The 17,027-nt window shown below is 43.2% G+C and overlaps 1 protein-coding gene across 1 annotated transcript in view; it reads right to left on the reverse strand.

The window, feature by feature from the left end:
- Positions 1 to 6,554: 6,554 nt before the first annotated feature.
- MKLN1 (muskelin 1) overlaps positions 6,555 to 17,027 on the reverse strand; it is a 93,769-nt gene continuing 83,296 nt past the window's right edge. Inside the window, exons 17-18 of the mRNA XM_027702476.1 lie at positions 8,810 to 8,864; positions 6,555 to 6,889 (exon numbers count right to left, since the gene is read on the reverse strand). Of these exons, the coding sequence (XP_027558277.1) occupies positions 6,768 to 6,889; positions 8,810 to 8,864 (177 nt within the window). The 3' untranslated portion in view covers positions 6,555 to 6,767. The remainder of the gene's footprint in view (positions 6,890 to 8,809; positions 8,865 to 17,027) is intronic.

The following is a 17,027-nucleotide window of genomic DNA, read 5'->3' on the forward strand; positions in this document are numbered from 1 at the left end:
CCCATTCCCCCTGCCCTGCTACACTGCAGGAATAAACCAAACCCCCACCCCAATACCAGCTGCTTGCCTCCACCAGTGAAAGATTTGGGGTGATGAAAGCAGGTCCAGGAACCTCGGACAACTTGAGGGTTGGTCTCATCACCCTTTTTCTTCTGTTGAACAACTACCACCCTCTTGGGGCCAAGAAAAACAAACCCTGAGACAGGAGGGAAGGCTTATGACAGCACTGAATTTGGGGTCATGGAGGGGCACAAGTAAATCATGCTGCAGTGGGAAATCAGCTCCCACGCTTCCCTGTCCTCACCCAGAATGAAAAACATCCCTGGAAAGAACAATGTAGATCACAAGGATCCTCCCTGACTGTCTCAGAGGCAGCAGGAAGGAGTTTTGCAAAGGAAGCAACTGGAGGATGATGTGACATGGAGAAACTGCTGCCTCAATAACCACCACACAGCTCTAACCTCTAATTCTTCATCTGGTATCCATTAAACTCAGGGAAGTCTGAAGGCATTTTAACAGCAGTGAAAAGCCACACAGGGAAAGAAAAGTCAGAGTAAATGGGGGAATAGCCAAGGAACCATGCTTTCACCATCATATCTGCTCGTGATAATATTTTCCTTTCAAATTAATAGCAAACCAAAAAATCTAAGCAGACAGAGCCAGTTTTCACTCACATTCCTGTTTTCAGGAATGAACTGTGATGCCATGCTGGAGCTGAACAGTCGACTGATTTCTGACAGTCTCCAGGTCATTAGTAAAAGCTGTGCTGACACAGCAAACAGCTGGAAGCCAGGACAACATATAGTTCTGTCTGCACCAAGTATAAATTAAGATTTCAGGGTACCCAGGTGATCCACTGACAGCAGCTCCAGCGAGTGGCTTGGAAGCAGAGCACTGAATTTGGGTCACAGCAAGTGCCTGGAGTTCATCCCTATCAAATCCAGTCCATGAAAGCAAAGGAGACAGCAGCAATGTGTTACCTTCAGGATATGTGTCTGGGGAAGACGCTGCCTTGCAGATCTCCACACCTCAGCCATACAGCTGGAATTACTTCCAACCCACGCAAACAGGTTCACATATATAACCAAAGCACACGTGGATAATCCCAAACTCCAGCCAGTTCTCTGACCTCTGCCAGGAATGCCAAAAGGATACCTGCTGGCATTCCCTGCGAGGTTCTCCTGGGGGACTCTCCAACAGCAATAAGCAGGTCATTAACTGGCTTCCACTCCAAAACCACATTTGGATCCACTGCCTACAGACAAAAGCATCTGGAGTCAATTGATCCAAGCGCTGAGCCATGGACTGTTATCATGGTTCCAGTACAGTAAACCTACTTTTTCCACTCCAACTTTTCATTATAATAGAGGCTTTCAGTAAAACAGGGATTTTGCCTATAAGCCATTACCACAACTCGAATCATTTCCAGTATAACCTTTTCCATGACAGGATATGATCAGGTCTCCCATTCCCACAGGAGTTTTAGATACACTAACAAGCATCTGACAGAACATTTACATTTCAACACTATTTACAGCTTATATACTACTACAATCTAGACCAAGAACAAGTCATATAGTTGTTCTTAAACTCTCCTTTCACAAAATAAGACCCATTTCCAAATTATCACATGTAGTTATTAAAATAGGCCAAGCTCAGAGTTTCTATAATCTTCTCCCTAAATCAAAACACCAATAATTTTAATTTTTAACTGGGCCCACCTCTGTTTCTGTAATAAATACAGCTATAAAACAACACAAGCACTTCCAGAGACATAACATGAACTGCTTTTACTGTCAGGACTTCACTTGACAATAGCCAAACATTCCTTAACTCCGAGCCAACTAATAAGCTAAAATTCAAAGCATACACGGGGACTCAAGGTTTCACAAGACATTTTTCCACTTGTAAAAACAAAGGGACTGAATGGAATCGTATCTAATGATTTTTTGCCATTTTCCCCAGAAGTGGCGCAGCGTTCCATCCACAGAACTACTGCCTGCACAGAAGTAATTCAAACTACAAGCTTCACTTGATGAGCTCTACAAAAGTGTTTCTTTCTCAATTCTGAAATACAGGAGGCAGCAAGAAAACTAATAATATTTGTGTTACTCTCCTGCATTTGAAACAAGCAGCACGGATGCTCATCATTTTCACAGTAAGAGCAGCAAAACGAGTTTCCAAGTGTTGCTCAGGGCACTGCTCTGAATCCCTCACTCCCCAGTGCAGGTTGGCACGGCAGGGCCAGATCAACGTATGACTCCGTCACACACAAAAAAACTCCCTTTGAAAAATTTGCACACATCAGGAAAATGATTCAGAAAACAGCTGTTCCACAAAGCCCTATGGAAAACAATCTTCCAGACTTGTTACTCGGCTTTGGAAGGAGTCTCTTCTGGAAGAAGACACGGCTAATGGAGACTCGGACACTCGTGGTTGCCAATTAAAGGAACACACGGATGAGGCTGTGGCATTCCCTGGCCACCAGCCCCACCCCTCTGCCACCTTCCTGCAAATAGGTGGGTCCAATTAATTTGCTTACAGACACCTCGATCATTACATTTCAGTCATTAAATCACAAATTTCCAGGCTAAGTTGTTATAATCAATGACTAAAAAAGTTTCAACAATTTCATTTAACCCTGTCACTCCAATTCACAAAGGGAAGCTTTGCTATGCTCTTAAGGAAAATTCCCTACTTTCACTCTAGTTGTCACTGCACAAGGCTCTACCTTAGAAAAGCTTTTCCAATTGGGTGTTCCCAGACTGATTTTTCCAAATTTAGAGTAAGATTCTGCTAACCTGATGTTCTGGTAGGAAGCTTCATCCTGATCCCTGAGCTAGGTAGGACATTCTTGTGTTCACACAGAGCCATCCTGGGCAAACAAAAACCAAATTCCAGATGTTTATTCACACAACTGGATCTGACTACCTTAACTACACATACAAGATGCCATCCAGGGAAAGGGCAAACTGAACTTTTCCAAGACAAAGTTCTCCTTCCTCATTATACACAGCAAAAGGAAGAGATGATAAGAACAAACACATCACAAATATCCTTAAAAGAGACAGAAGATAAAAACTACAATTAATTTCAGTGAACACTCTGCATCACCCTTCAGGCCTCCCTGGGATCAATATTAATCAATGAGATCCTCAAAAAAACATGGCAAGAAGGTGGCTAAGGTCTCCTAACTTTTATCCTCTGTCCTTCTGCCACATGAAAACATTCTGGGTTATGTTGTAAGAGCAGCACTTGCTTGGAGAGGTCATTTTGGGAGAACTCTTAAGAACTTCTACCTTGTGACTACTTGGAGGTGTTGTATAAAACAAACATTAACAAACTCAATTCTACCTAATCCAAGTGACCAAAAAAATCAGTTCTGTAGGGCTCAATTTCTCTAAGAACATGTGTCACTGAACAGGAACAACATAAAGAATAACTTCCTGTTTTCCAAAGAGATGATCTACTGAATGATACTGCAACGGCCACTGTCAGTGAAGAACCAAACTCATGGGTCTCAAAGGATATTAAAAAAGCTAAAACAGGACTGAAGTCTGGATGTCTGCATCAAGTTTATCCCACCCTGACTTCCTCCAGCTTTAAAAGACCTACCAGAACCTTGCAACTTTGGCTTTAAAGACCCCAGTCCTCGTGAATGAGTCCCTCTCTGAGAAGGAACGACGCCTTCCTCTGCAATACCTTATTTACAAGTTAACACGGAATTTACAGATAAAACTACTGTAGTGCAAAGATTATGTGGTGTCAAGTTCATACACAAAGTCACCTTATAACCTAAGGTAGAGGCAAATAGAGTATGTTTGTCTTGCCTAAGCTAAAAAGCAGTCTCAGACACAGCCTGCAAGCAGTGATGGTGAGGTTTGAAGGCTTCTCACGCACAGCTTGTGTATTTATAAACCTGGCATGCACTGGGCTGTGAAACACTTTCAGGTGGCTGTTTTCAGATGCAGTGGGTTTCTTTTCTATTTGTACTTCGGGATTTCTGTAATGAGCACATCTAATGCTTTCTGGGAATATCACCAGTACCTTTAAAGATCTGCATGCAATTAAATCCATGGCTGATTTTGAAAGGAAACTTGTACTTCACTGCCCAAGAATTTTTGATTTGGTTTTAAAATCAGGCAGTGCAGTGCACACCAATGCAAAAAAATCATTGAATTTTGATTCCTAGCTTTAAGGACACAGGAGAAGGAAAGACCCTTGGCAAAGCCACAAGAAGCCTTTCCTTTGGCTTAACCTCTCTGGCCACACGGTGCCTCTGCTGCTCAACAAATACTCAGAGGCTGAGCAAATATTTTCTGCTGGTTAATCACCAGCTGCCATCCATGAACTGCACTGGTGTGAGCCCACATCGATCCGCCCGGGATAAAGGCAGGTCAATATTTGATCATCCTGAAGGGCCCTCGTTAGCTGGGACTGTCAGTCCTGCAGAAGCAACTCCGACAAACCATCGATTCACACGGTGCTACAAAGGCTGCCAGGCTTCACAGGCACCCCCCACGCAGAGGACTACGAGCTTGGATCGAATTTCTGTGACACAAATCAGACCTGACACCATGCACTGTTCACCACCAACGCCATTCGCAGCTTTTGGCAATCCTAAACTTCTCCTGTGTGCTCCAGCTACATCTATCTTTTGGTTTCACATGTGGTCATCCAAGGTGGACACACATAAAAATTTATGAAGAGCCCGGCTGATTAGAGAACTGTCACAAAAAGCATTTAATATCTGACTGAAGCTGGAGGACACACAGGCAATGAGATCAAGTGATAAGGGAGCACAACAGCACTCAAATTTTACGTACTAGAGGGCTGCAGCATTTTGGCTGGTTGCATTTAAAGTGATCAGTTCAATCTCAATGGAAGCAACACCTCAGCTGGAATACTCCTCTGTGATCTACATTTGTACTGTATAAACTCTAATTAGTTAACAAAGCCTCAGCACAGGTAGCACATCATGAAGCCCAGCAGTAACGTAAAACTTTCCACATCACTGGGAAAAAAACCTGCCACGTTCCAAAGAAATGATTTCATCAGATTTCATTTCCTTCACTGAGTAGAGTCTTCCCCAGACATGTGATTTGCCATCCACTGAAGTGTACAATGTCTGAACAGTCTCAAGTGACAGGTTAAAAACACTGCATTTGTACAGTCCTCCCTGAAGACAAGCAAAGCCCGGCCTCTGACATATTGTTCCTTTCTAAGTGATTAAACATTAGTTATGAGGTTTTTTTAAATTTATTTCTAACGTAGCAGGACTACAAAAGTCACACAAAGAACATGATAAAGAGGCAATACAATGCAATCAAAGCAAGCAGACACTCGAGCTCTGAAAAAGACACTTGACCAACTCTTTATTTCAAGAGTCCATCTTTGCAACACAAAGGATTTTCCATCAGGTTCAACAGGGGCCACGAGGCCTCAGCGGGTGCAGCAACGATACCCAGCTGGCATGAACATTGCTGGACATAAAGCTTTGCAGTCTCATATAAATATTTACATCTGCCAGTGTGTACTGAACACTCACTGACACCAAATGCACAGTTTCTAGTGCTGGGTACGCGTGTCCTTCATTCCACTTCACAGTGCAGCACCAAGCCCTTACAGTGTGTATAAAGAAGGCTTTCAGGGAGGAGGCAGAATATATTTTCTATACATATGCATCAGTTAGCTTTCAAAGAGATTTATGCTAAGAAGGCCTCCTCACATTCAGATTTAGGTCTAAAATGCACTGATGAGTGAGCTGCACTGCATGGGAAGAGACAAGCTGCTGGGAGCAACGCTCTGCACACGGACACACGGACAAACGCACACAGAAGCACATGGAAACGAAGACTATCTGCTTCAGAAATCCTACACCCAACCCGGGGTCAGGTTGCAGAGGTCTGGGGGGGGGTGTGGTGGAAGACCCAGTTCTGCCGGGCTCGCCGAGGACCCCTGTGGTTTCCCAGTAGAAGAGCACAGCAGCAGAGAGCGATCCCTGAAAAGAGGCCCGTACAGCTGACGGCTGCGCTCCCGCTTTCCAGCGGTTTCTCTGAGGTTCCCACTTGCCTGCCAGGTTTAAGTGGAAGGCTCCAGAGAACAGAAGAGAGGGATGTAGGTATTCAGCTTAGATCGAGTCTCAGATGCAGTTAGACACGACTGTCAGCTTGATTCTGGGGCGAGGAGACAGACGCTTTGTAACATGCGCTCGCCTCCCCAAGACACAAGATTACAAGACTCAAGACATAAATTACTTTTACCTCAACGTGTGCCAGTGTCCTGCCAGCAAGTTATTCAGCTGCTGAGGATGGAGTTGTAGCATAAAGCAATAACATCATGAGATACAGATGAGGAAAGAAAAACTTCTCCCCCCTCTTCCTCAGGAAACCCAAAATAAAACCCATCATCTTTAATCCCAGACAACTCACAAATCTCAATTTTCCCCCACAGGCAAAAAGATCACTACATGACTGGGTTTTATTTTTTTTTTCTTTTCCCCCCACCTTTTCATCTTACATTTGCTAACTCAAAATCCAAAGTCAGAAAAAATATATATATTTAGTCAGAAGTACGTCAGTTACATTTTATTAACCTACTCCAAGGGAAAAGCTCCAGGGATTCACCATACAAGTATAAAACCCCTTTCAAACACCTAGGGGTTACTATATTAACTTCATCCCAGCAGTCAATCAATGCAGTAAAAAAATTAAAATACTGAAAATGGATGCTTTTTTTCCTCTTCCACGTGTCCAGTGATTGCTCCGTTACAGCGTGATGAGGTCCACCAGGTTGCCTTTAGGAGGGGTCATGTTGTCTGGAAAGAAGTTGACTAGTGTGTCAAACAGCTGAGTTCTCTGGGCATACGTGTGGTCAACATCTGAAAATCCTGGGGAAGGAAGAAAAAGGGAAATTGAGTCAGTTCTCACTATTCTAAATGCTCAGTGGAACAGGCCAGTTGTACACCTGGGATCGATGTTAACAGTTTGCTACTTCTGCCTCCACTAACAAGGCTGCCAGCCCTCCATCCCACTGCTGTGTGCACATACACACACAGATCACGTCACCCCCAGCCAGCACTGCCATCAAAATGCCATAAAAAGTAATAAGCAAATGCCTGTCAAGCTCATTGACAGCCCTGAAGAAATGGAGTTCTCAGGGGGCTGCTCTCATGTCCCAGAAAACAAAATCTGTGTAGCTATTTTTATTTGGTGCCTCATTTCTTCTGTCCTCGGGCCTTCCTCGTTATCTTCACTGCCATAACCAGAACTGCTCCTTGGATTGCTTGGAGTTTTCCTTGAGACAAGTCCTGCTGATGGGTAGGAGTCCCAAGTCAGGTATTTACTCACTGGAGTTGCACAGGAGACCTTGGCTGCATCTTGGCACAAGGGAGCTTTGCAAACTGGGCTTCTGAAGTGCTGCCTCCCAAGAGGGGAGGGTTTGGTCTGCATTGTTTATCCAAATCATCACACTTAAAACCATCAACAGCAAGAACAATAGGGTAGGCACACAATGATTTCCTCTGCTCTGTGTTACTTCTATCGCTGGTATCTCCAAGGAATGCTTTTTAATTCAGTGAACACACTCTTCAGTTAATCAAAGTCAACCAAGTTAATCAAATCAAGGAGGGCTGGGGTTTTTTGTTTTATCTTAGAAACACTGCTTGACATGTGTATCCTATCTGTAAAGCCAAACTCTGGATAAAAGTACTGAATTGATTCAACAACTAATTCATCTTCTACAACACTTAAAACCAGGGAAAGGTTTTGAGGGTGGTGAAAGACTGGCACAGGTTGCACAGAGAAACTGTGGATGCCCCATCCCTGGGAATATTCAAGGCCAGATTGGACAGGGCTTGGAGCAACCTGGTCTAGTGGAAGGTGTCCCTGCCCATGGCAGGGGGCTGGAATGAGATGAACTTGAAAGTCCCTTCCAGCCCAAACCATTCTGTGACTCTACGAAAAATGCAACTTTTTTGAAACATCTGTTTTCTTTCTTTAAAAACAAAATTAATTTCACGGGATCAACTAGATGTCTTCCAAACCACGCCAGCTCAGCAGAGCTTCCTCATCCAGCAGGGCAGACAGTGCATGGGCTTTTACCTTCCTAAAATTTTTTACGTTGGGAATTCTGCCTCCATAAAAAACTGAAGTCGTCCAAACTCTTCGCGAGAGCTCCGTAACGTGAGGACAACCCAGCACTACAAGGATGTAAGTTGTGCCTACAGCCTTCCTATAGCTCTCCCAGGATTAATCTCTGAGCTCTGTAAAAGAGTTAACTGGACAGAGGAGCGAAACAAATCATGGCTTTGGCTCAGCCCTCCTGTTTCCAGCCCTTTCAACGCCACTGTTTTCTTCGCTCTTGACATTCTGCCCAAAGAACTCGTTCTGCAAAGAACAGGGCGAACCAAACTACTCCAGGAATTGCAGTTATCACAGCAAACAGAGCTGTAGCCATGCTGTGAGATTCCAAAGTGACATGACAGGAGGTGCTTTATTCTGACCAAAGCTTCTGTTTACTTGGGTAACAGTGAAGGATCAGATGTAATAAGACACACAAAATGATCCCGGGAGGCACTGGTTTAAAACCACTGATGTTGACAGATGTTTTAAATATGGGCTCGAGGCATTGGACACTGGTCATTATAAATAACCTCTCAAATGTCTGGGTAGTGGCACTTTGCATATTCAAAATGAAAAAGGGCCTACAATGTTCATAGGAACTACAATATTTGATATAAAATCCAGTAGAAACTAACAGCAATTATCAAATGGAACATCATATAATTCCTCTGACACACAATACTCACCAAGAGTCGTGAAATCCGAGCCAGACTTAAATAATGCTGAGGCAAGAAGCTGAAACTGCAGAAGAGGTGAAAGGAGAAAGAAAGAAAAAAAGTGTTATTAACCACACAGGAAAAAACCCCAAAAGATTCATAGAAGTCCAAGTGGCTTTAAAGTTGCTGTGTTTTCTCTGCACAGTGCTCAGAACTGCTGTGCCATACACATGAATAACAGCAGCAGGCACTTTCACATGAGCAATACAATTTGTCAGCTTGGCACAAGTCCGATGGTTTTTCCTAGAATTAGAGCAGTGTTGATGCAATGAAAGGTACTTGACTGAGAGCTCTAAAAATCTCATTTTTTTACATATAATTTTTTGCCTCTTTGGCAGGTATCACAGAGCAGAAGGAAGAGCCCCTTCCACGCAGTAACATTCCCAGGGATTAACGTGGTACAGGCTCAGCAGGCAGGGATTAGATAGCACAGAAACAGGGAAACTGCTGGAGTGCAGCATGAACTTCTTGAACACAGAGAAAGCTCTGCCCAGAGAAGTTCTGGATCCCAGGAAGCGTTCAAGGCCAGGCTGGATGGGGCCCTGAGCAATCTGATCTAGTGGGTGGCATCCCTGCCCATGGCAGGGGGTTGGAACTGGATGGTCTTTAAGGTCCCTTCCAACCCAAAACATTCCACGTTTCCAATGGTATCAACCTTTCTGAACTGCCAGAGAAGCTGATATCACAAACTTAGGGCAGAATCTCTTTAATTAAAAATAAAACTTCTTTGGGCACATCAGAATCATGAGTACAAACATTTGAAGTAACACATTCATGGATTTATTCTCCCTTAATATCTCACTGACAGATGGTGACCATTGTCTTCCTCTGCCCCAGTTGCTGTTTTCAGTCACCCCCAGAGTAGCAAAGCTTAGTCCCTTTTCATGTTCCTGTAAGGAATGAGCTGATTTCTTAAAGGCTTGGAATCTTGTGTCTCCTGTGTCTTTTCAGCACACAGCCCAAAGGAGAGAAGAGGGGGGGAAGAACCAGGATAAATACATTCAGGAAAGGAGTGGAAAGAACAGCCAGGAATTACATATCCATGGGTTTCATTTCAAGAAAAAAATGGGAACACAGACAATTTGAAAGCACGAAGGAGTGGAGAAGGTGACGAGTAGCAGCCAACGTGAGTTTGGCAACAACAAGTTGTATCACATCAATCTGATTTCTTTTATAGGCAGCAGGTCCTATGGATGGGACTTGGCAATGGACATTGTCCATTCTAACTTTCATAGGAATTCTGATGCTTTTATATGATATTTAAAGGCAAATTATCAAGGCATCACCCAGATTAAACCAACAGGGAAAGGCAAACAGGTCAAATAACTTTTCTGTGGGTGGCCATCAGTGGTTTGACATGAAAATGGAGCTGTGAATCAGGAGTGATTCAAGTGTGCCCTGGGGCAGCACTATTCTGGGTTTTCAGTCATAACCTGCTTGGCAGGACAGGGCAGGATCACTGAGCCCACAGGCCTTAGACCACGCTCAGACAGACTGACAGCATGGAGCAGACAGCCTTCCTAACTGTTTTTCCACCAAATCCAGTTTAAAATGATGGATCAAGGTGCGTTTCATTAGGGCCAAGTGCAAATCAACACCAACAGGAAAAATCAGCGATACAAAACAGATGCAGAGGCTCTGTGAAAATGCACCTAGGAGTTAAGAGATCAATTATCATCCTATTGTAAAACTGGCAAATGCATAGAAAGTGCACAAAGAAGGAGCAGGATCTTCAAATAAATCAAGTATTCCTGCTGTTATCAAGGCTTGTAAGTCTCCTCTACAACAAGGCACTCACTTTGGGATGCCCTGTATCAATTAGAAACATAGGAGGAAAGCACTAAAAAAAAGATTTAGTCATCTGAAAACCAGGTTCTAGGAAGAAAGTTTAAAGGAGTCAGGGCTGCAGAAGAACAATGACCAAGGAGGAATCTGCCAAAAGTCACAAATGCAGAAAGCTGCTACAAGAAGTAAATCTACACCTAAGTGCAAGAAGCTACAAAAGCACTTCAGCAAGATCAATTTCAACATGGCATCAAGGGCAAAACCAGTCTAAAATAAGGACTGTGGTGTGCTGGAGTAAGTTTACATCTTTTGGAGAGGGTGTCCTGGGAAGGTGTAAGAACAGGTTAGAAAGATACAGGATTGACAAACTCCAGAAGAGGGGGGAGAGGGTGATTAAGCTCCCCCTTGAGTGTGAGGCCTGGTTATCCCAAATCATGAGTGACTGCAATGCTCCACGTGTATTTTCCTGCAAGCTTCATTTCCCAGAGCTGCTTGGCTTCCAATCAGCAACGTCCTCAAACAGCTGCCCAGCAGAAATAGCTCTAAAAGTTCCAATAAAACCCGTGGCTAAATCCGTGCTGCTTCTGAGAGCAAATGCCATGTCCTGGCCACCCTTCCCTCCCACACAATTGCCTCAGGGGCATGCTGCCAAGGCAGATGCCACATGATTCCAGAGGTTCCCTTTCCTCCCATAGCAATGCCAGCAGCCTTCCCACTGGGAGCAGAAAGCCACACTCCAGGCTGGGGCTCAGGTGCCCAACTAAGAGGCCATATAACGAGGATCCAACTCGTAATGTGCTGAACTGAGACTAAAAATCCACTGAAAAGACCTTATGCCAAGTATTCCAGCCTCATCTGCACCAGGCAGGATGGATTTTCATGGCTACGAGTTTCTCCTCCATAAAGCTGGAAAGAAGTATCTTGTTTCCTCCTGCACTGATGACACTGCACTTCAGTTAACCTTGAGGGCTGTTGTTTGTTTGGTTTGAAGTTAAGTTTATGTATCAGCTCGCATTTAAAAAGCACTTTCTGATAGAAAAGTCAAGCACATGATTTAAGAACATCAGTTACAGACAGTGCTGAGCCTAAATTGGTTCACTCTGCATTTGTATTACAATCCCAGCTTAACCCTATGATGTTTTCCCAAAGGACACGTTTTTTCCCAATCCATAGGATAGTTACTGCTTACTCAAGACCACTCCTTCAGTTTTCTTAATTGTTATTGTAACAGAGAGCACTTTAAATTCTGAATAATTTTGGGTTCCCTCTTTGAAACTAAAAGAATCTGATTGTTCAAAATAATGTTATGCAACAACTTCTGAATTCACAGAAAAAGCAAAGCCCTCAAGCAAATCACACCTGAGATCTCTCCCATCAGGCACCAGAATGAAACACCCAATTAATGACCATCTAAGAAAAACAATTTGCTTAACATCACACGGCAACTCTGTTACAGAGGCAAGACAAGAATTCAATTATCCAGCAGAAGCATCCAACTGCTTTAATCACACACCACCCATTTTCTTCTGACAATCCCTCTGGCTCACTGGTTTCATCCATTCCAAATTAAGCCTGCACTCAGAAGACAAGTTTCCTCTGTTATACAATTAACTTCTCTCTGAGATCCAACCCACCTTCTGAACTGAGCAGGGGTTCCTTGGAGAAAAACAGATCTGGTGAGCTAAAATAAGGCTGTATTAGTTATATCTATATTTGCTGCACACCTCTGCCTCTGGAGAAATGAAATGGTTAAGGGGGAATGAGTAACTCCTGTTTGGGATACCTGGCAGGTTGTTTGAGTCAGACATAATTCCTCCTCCTCCTCCATAATGTGAGCACTCAGATCACAGTGCAAACCAGTTCCTCAGCTTTGCCCAGTTCTCTGGGGCTGATGACTCTCAGTACAGGCTCAAAGAAGCAAAGAGAGGCTCAAACTCTTTGAGGACGGAGCCGTTGCTGAAATTGGGAAGGCTGAACGCTGTTTTTCTAAAGGCTCCTTGGCTCCAAAGCCTCTGCTCCTGCAGCACTCAGGCTCTGAGGCTTTACAAAGAATCACAGCAGGACATGAAGAAGAGAAACAGGCTTTTCTTAGCTCCTTCTTAGAACTATTTTTCTCATTTGGGCTTGAATTTTCCCAGAAATATCAGTCTAATGCAGACTCAAACAATACTTTCGGGCCCCGCTGGCTTTATCTGTCAAATTTATTAAAGACAAGGTTTTAAGAATGGAAAGTATGAAACAGCCTTGAACAGGGGCCTCCAGCCTGGGTCTACAAGCAAGTCAGGCCTCAAATTGGCCTCCAGGTCCTTGCTCCTTCTCCTACCACGCTCCAAGAAAAACATTCTTCAAGTTTTCCTTGCGCTTGGTATCTGTTTTACAACAATCATGGGATTGAGCTTCGTCAGTCCCTGAATCTCCATGTACAAAACCATCTTGCTCTCCTTTACTTGGAAAGCACTGGGCATTTTTTTGTATCATCTTGATTTCTACTGTAGCCCATTTAAGAGCAGCAAAGTTCAGGGTATGATTCCTGCAGTGTTCAAGGAACAACATTTTAGGTTGGTACAAGACCTACTGATGTTTCTGTGCTTTAATAGCACCCGTTTTTCCTTAAGTACACAACTTGGAATTCAACTTGATTTTTGTTTTGACCATCCTTTTCTCTTTAAAAGCCTATAGCTGTAAACTATCATCAAAATCTGTATGAGAAAGAGGAGAACACCCATGCCACCAGAAATTTTTACACCAACAAATGACACTTTTATAGAACTTTAATCTCTTAAATCACAGACAAAATTCCACGTGCTCTGGGGATCTACCCTCCTTTACATACAGTGTCAGGGGTATTAATCCACAGTCAGTGAAAAAGATTTACTGATCAGAAAACCTGAACTGACTAAAGGGGTTTAGGTGATTCCAAGCAGAATCAGAGTTCAAGAAAACTGGATCTGCATTTATGGGTAGAGTTGCTGGCACACAGCCTGTGGCTACTAAAACAGGCACCCCTGCAATACTTGTTACTTGCAGGCATCTACTTCACTTTAGAATAATAAAAAAGTGAAATAAAAATATAATCCTATTAGCATCCCTAAAATTCACAGCAATGGAATGAAAATCTGGGGGTATGTTCCTACCATCAATCATTCATGCTACTTTAAACAAAATTGGTTACTAACGCCAAAGTAAGTTTCAAGAACAGTCTGTTTGTTTTCCTTGGCATCCAACTCCAAACAGCTGAACAGACTTGTCTAACTAAGTTAGAAGGAATTACTTCTATTACAAAGCAAGCAAACCTCACCGCAAGGGGAAATTCTGTTTGTAATGGTATATAACACCACCCACACCTCAGTCCAGAAAACATGAAGGTCTGGTCTCCAGGAGAACTATTGCACAGGGTTGGGGATAAAACTATTCGGCTTGGTCCTTCCCAGATTTAACAGATGCCCATGGAAGAGGGAAAACGGGCAGGAATTGCTTCCCTAAAGATGTGCCACACTAAGAATCCTTACGGCCTTCCATGGCCACAGCCAGCACGGAGCACGTCAATCACCTTCAATATTAAAAGACAATCTCAACTACAAATATAGGCAGAGCATGGAGGTGTCTGGGCTGAGAGACACAATCAAACTGGTGCTTGAAATTCGATATGGAATCCAAAAAGCCTGCGTCAGTCCTTTGGAAAGCACAAGGGAGCTGTTTGAAGATGCAATGCCAGAGCAAAAAGCCAACTCGATGTGATAACCGGAAGGTAAATTGACGTCAACTGGAAATACATCCAGTCAGTACCAGCCCAGCAGCTGGCTCAGGGCCACAGCCCTGCCAGATCTGTTCCAGGGTAAAAAAGCTTTGGAAGTAAAACCTTTATGACCAGCACAATTTAATAATAATAAAAAAAAAAAGAACAAAACCCAAACAACAAAAAAAAAGTGTCCCAAAACCAGTTAAATGATTTTTGGAGGTCACTGGAATGGAAGCTTTAATTCTGCTGAATGGTTTGTGTTGATCCGACGGACCAGCACGACAGACAGAGGCTATTGGATTTTGTCTGGATCAGACATTGGGCCTGCAGAGAAAAGAATCCACAATATATTCACTCAGCTGGACTGAGCTATCTAAGCTCACATGCTGGATCATTGACATCCAGAGCACCAGTGTGCTCTGTGAAAACGGGAAAATCTTTTTCAAACATTTTGTTCTATTTCTACCTTGTAAGATAAAGGTGTTAGATTCCCCCAAAATCTCAGAGAAGCCCATGCAGGCAGGTGAATTCCTCATTCTTGCAAGTTGGACAAGTTGAACACTATGCAGCACTGAACTGGGAAAATGAAATGTAGAATATTAAAAGGCTTTTCTTTTTCTGTGCCCAATGTGCAGTGTCTACAGCAGCTCCTTTGGTCTGTGGATGACAAGAGGGAGCAAGAATGAGGAGAGGAGCTTGCTGATCACACCACAGAGGTTTTTCTTTCAAGGAATAAAAAGGCCCAGCCAGCCATGAGATGCAAGATCTCTTCAGGAGTAACTGGCCAAAGAGAAACAGGCCACCAGCACACAGGAGTGACATGGAGAAAAAGGGAGAGATCACAGAACACAGGACAGGGTCTTACAGGAGTGGGAGGGAGCAGAAGGAGAGAAAAGAGCATCAGAACGGGGGTTTGTACACTATGGGTTAGTAAAGGCTCAAACAGGAAGAAGAAACCTTGAATCCTGTGTCCAGTTCTGGGCCCCTTAAAATAAGAAAGATATTGAAGGGCTGGAGTATGTCCAGAGAAGGGAAAAGAGCTGGGAAAGAGTCTGGAGCACAAGTCTGATGAGGAGCAGCTGAGGGAGCTGGGGGGGCTCAGCCTGGAGAAAAGGAGGCTCAAGAGGGACCTTCTGGCTTCCTACAACTCCCTGAAAGAGAGTGGAGCCAGGTGGGGGTTGGTCTCTTCTCTCAAGTAATGAGCACCAGGATAAGGGGAAATGGCCTCAAGTTAAGATTGGATTTGAGGAAAAAGTTCACCAAAAGGGTTGTCAAGCACTGGCACAGCTGCCCAGGGCAGTGGTGGAGCCCCCATCCCTGGAGGGATTTAAAGGGTGTGCAGATGTGGTACTTGGGGACATGGTTTAGTGGTGGCCTTGGCTAATGGTGCCACGTTAATGCTTGACTTGATCTTAGAGGGCTTTTCCAACCTAAAGGATTCCATGGAAGTGCCACTACACCTGTACTTTCACTGGTACAAGACAGTGAATAACTGGGGAAAAATAAAAATACCTCCTTTTTCTACCCTAGGAACAGTACAATCATCTGTTGTCTTTCCTATGCTAGAAATGACTTGAAAGGATGGGAAACAACTTGATATGGGAGAATTTAAATGAGAAACCATGTAACAGAACACACAGACATATTGGATCAGATATTTATAAAGGTTGACCAGAATTTATGACATATGTGACCAGTTCCAAGATCCTGGTAAGAGTACACATTTTTTTCATAACGCTAAACCTACAATATATATGTGCACCCTATACTGTGCACACACAAGCAGAATATTCTCCCCCAAAAACTTTCAGTGTCTGTATAATCTTATTCTTTATCTAAAGTAGCAGTTTAAAACCACCAGATTAAGTGATTTAATCCAGGGACTCAGCATGGAGTAGAAATGCCCATTCTCCTATCACGATTTTATAAAAGGAACTGCTGAATGACTTCCAAAGTCATTAAGGCAAGAAGACAGTAAGAACCATGGAGTTTTCCCCATCTCCCTCACGGGAGCTGAATGCTGGCACATCTTTCCATATGGAAATTAGTGATGAAGTCAAATCAACCACTTTATGTGTCACTTCTCACTATTTCTTTAATCCGTTTTGTAAAGTGACACGTACTGCGGTGCTGGAATCAAAACAGGAAATGGGAACAAATTCCTGGAATAAATAAAAAAACATGCCTACTGGATAATATTCAAAAGGCAGAGGAAATAAGATTTTAAGGGTAGCAAGCAATGTACATATACAAATTACTTCCAGAAATACTGATCATCTCAGGAAAAACCTCTTTCCCCCTCCCAGGAGCTGCTGAATATTGACAAGCCAAAAGGCAGCATGAATAAGTTTCTACTCATTTTCTACCACACAACCAACTATAGACTTGTGACATTTCAGAGAGTTTACAATTCAATTAAAGCTCCTAAAATACACACCAGTATGCTGGAATTAAAACAAAGGCCTACTCTTCACCCTTAGGAGTACAAAAGCTATTTTATTTGGACCTGCAGTTAAATGACTGTGTTTCTAAAGCAGGGTGAACTTCAGTGGGGAGAAATGTATGATAAAGCATTGGACACCTGTAGAGTTTTTGAAAACTGAATAAAAACAAGGTTTAAGAGGCTCAAAATTTTTACTGAGAACAGTTTGAGATTCTTTATAG

The sequence above is a fragment of the Neopelma chrysocephalum genome, unplaced genomic scaffold (assembly GCF_003984885.1).
Source record: "Neopelma chrysocephalum unplaced genomic scaffold, ASM398488v2 Primary Assembly neopelma1_187, whole genome shotgun sequence".
Lineage (NCBI taxonomy): Eukaryota > Metazoa > Chordata > Aves > Passeriformes > Pipridae > Neopelma > Neopelma chrysocephalum.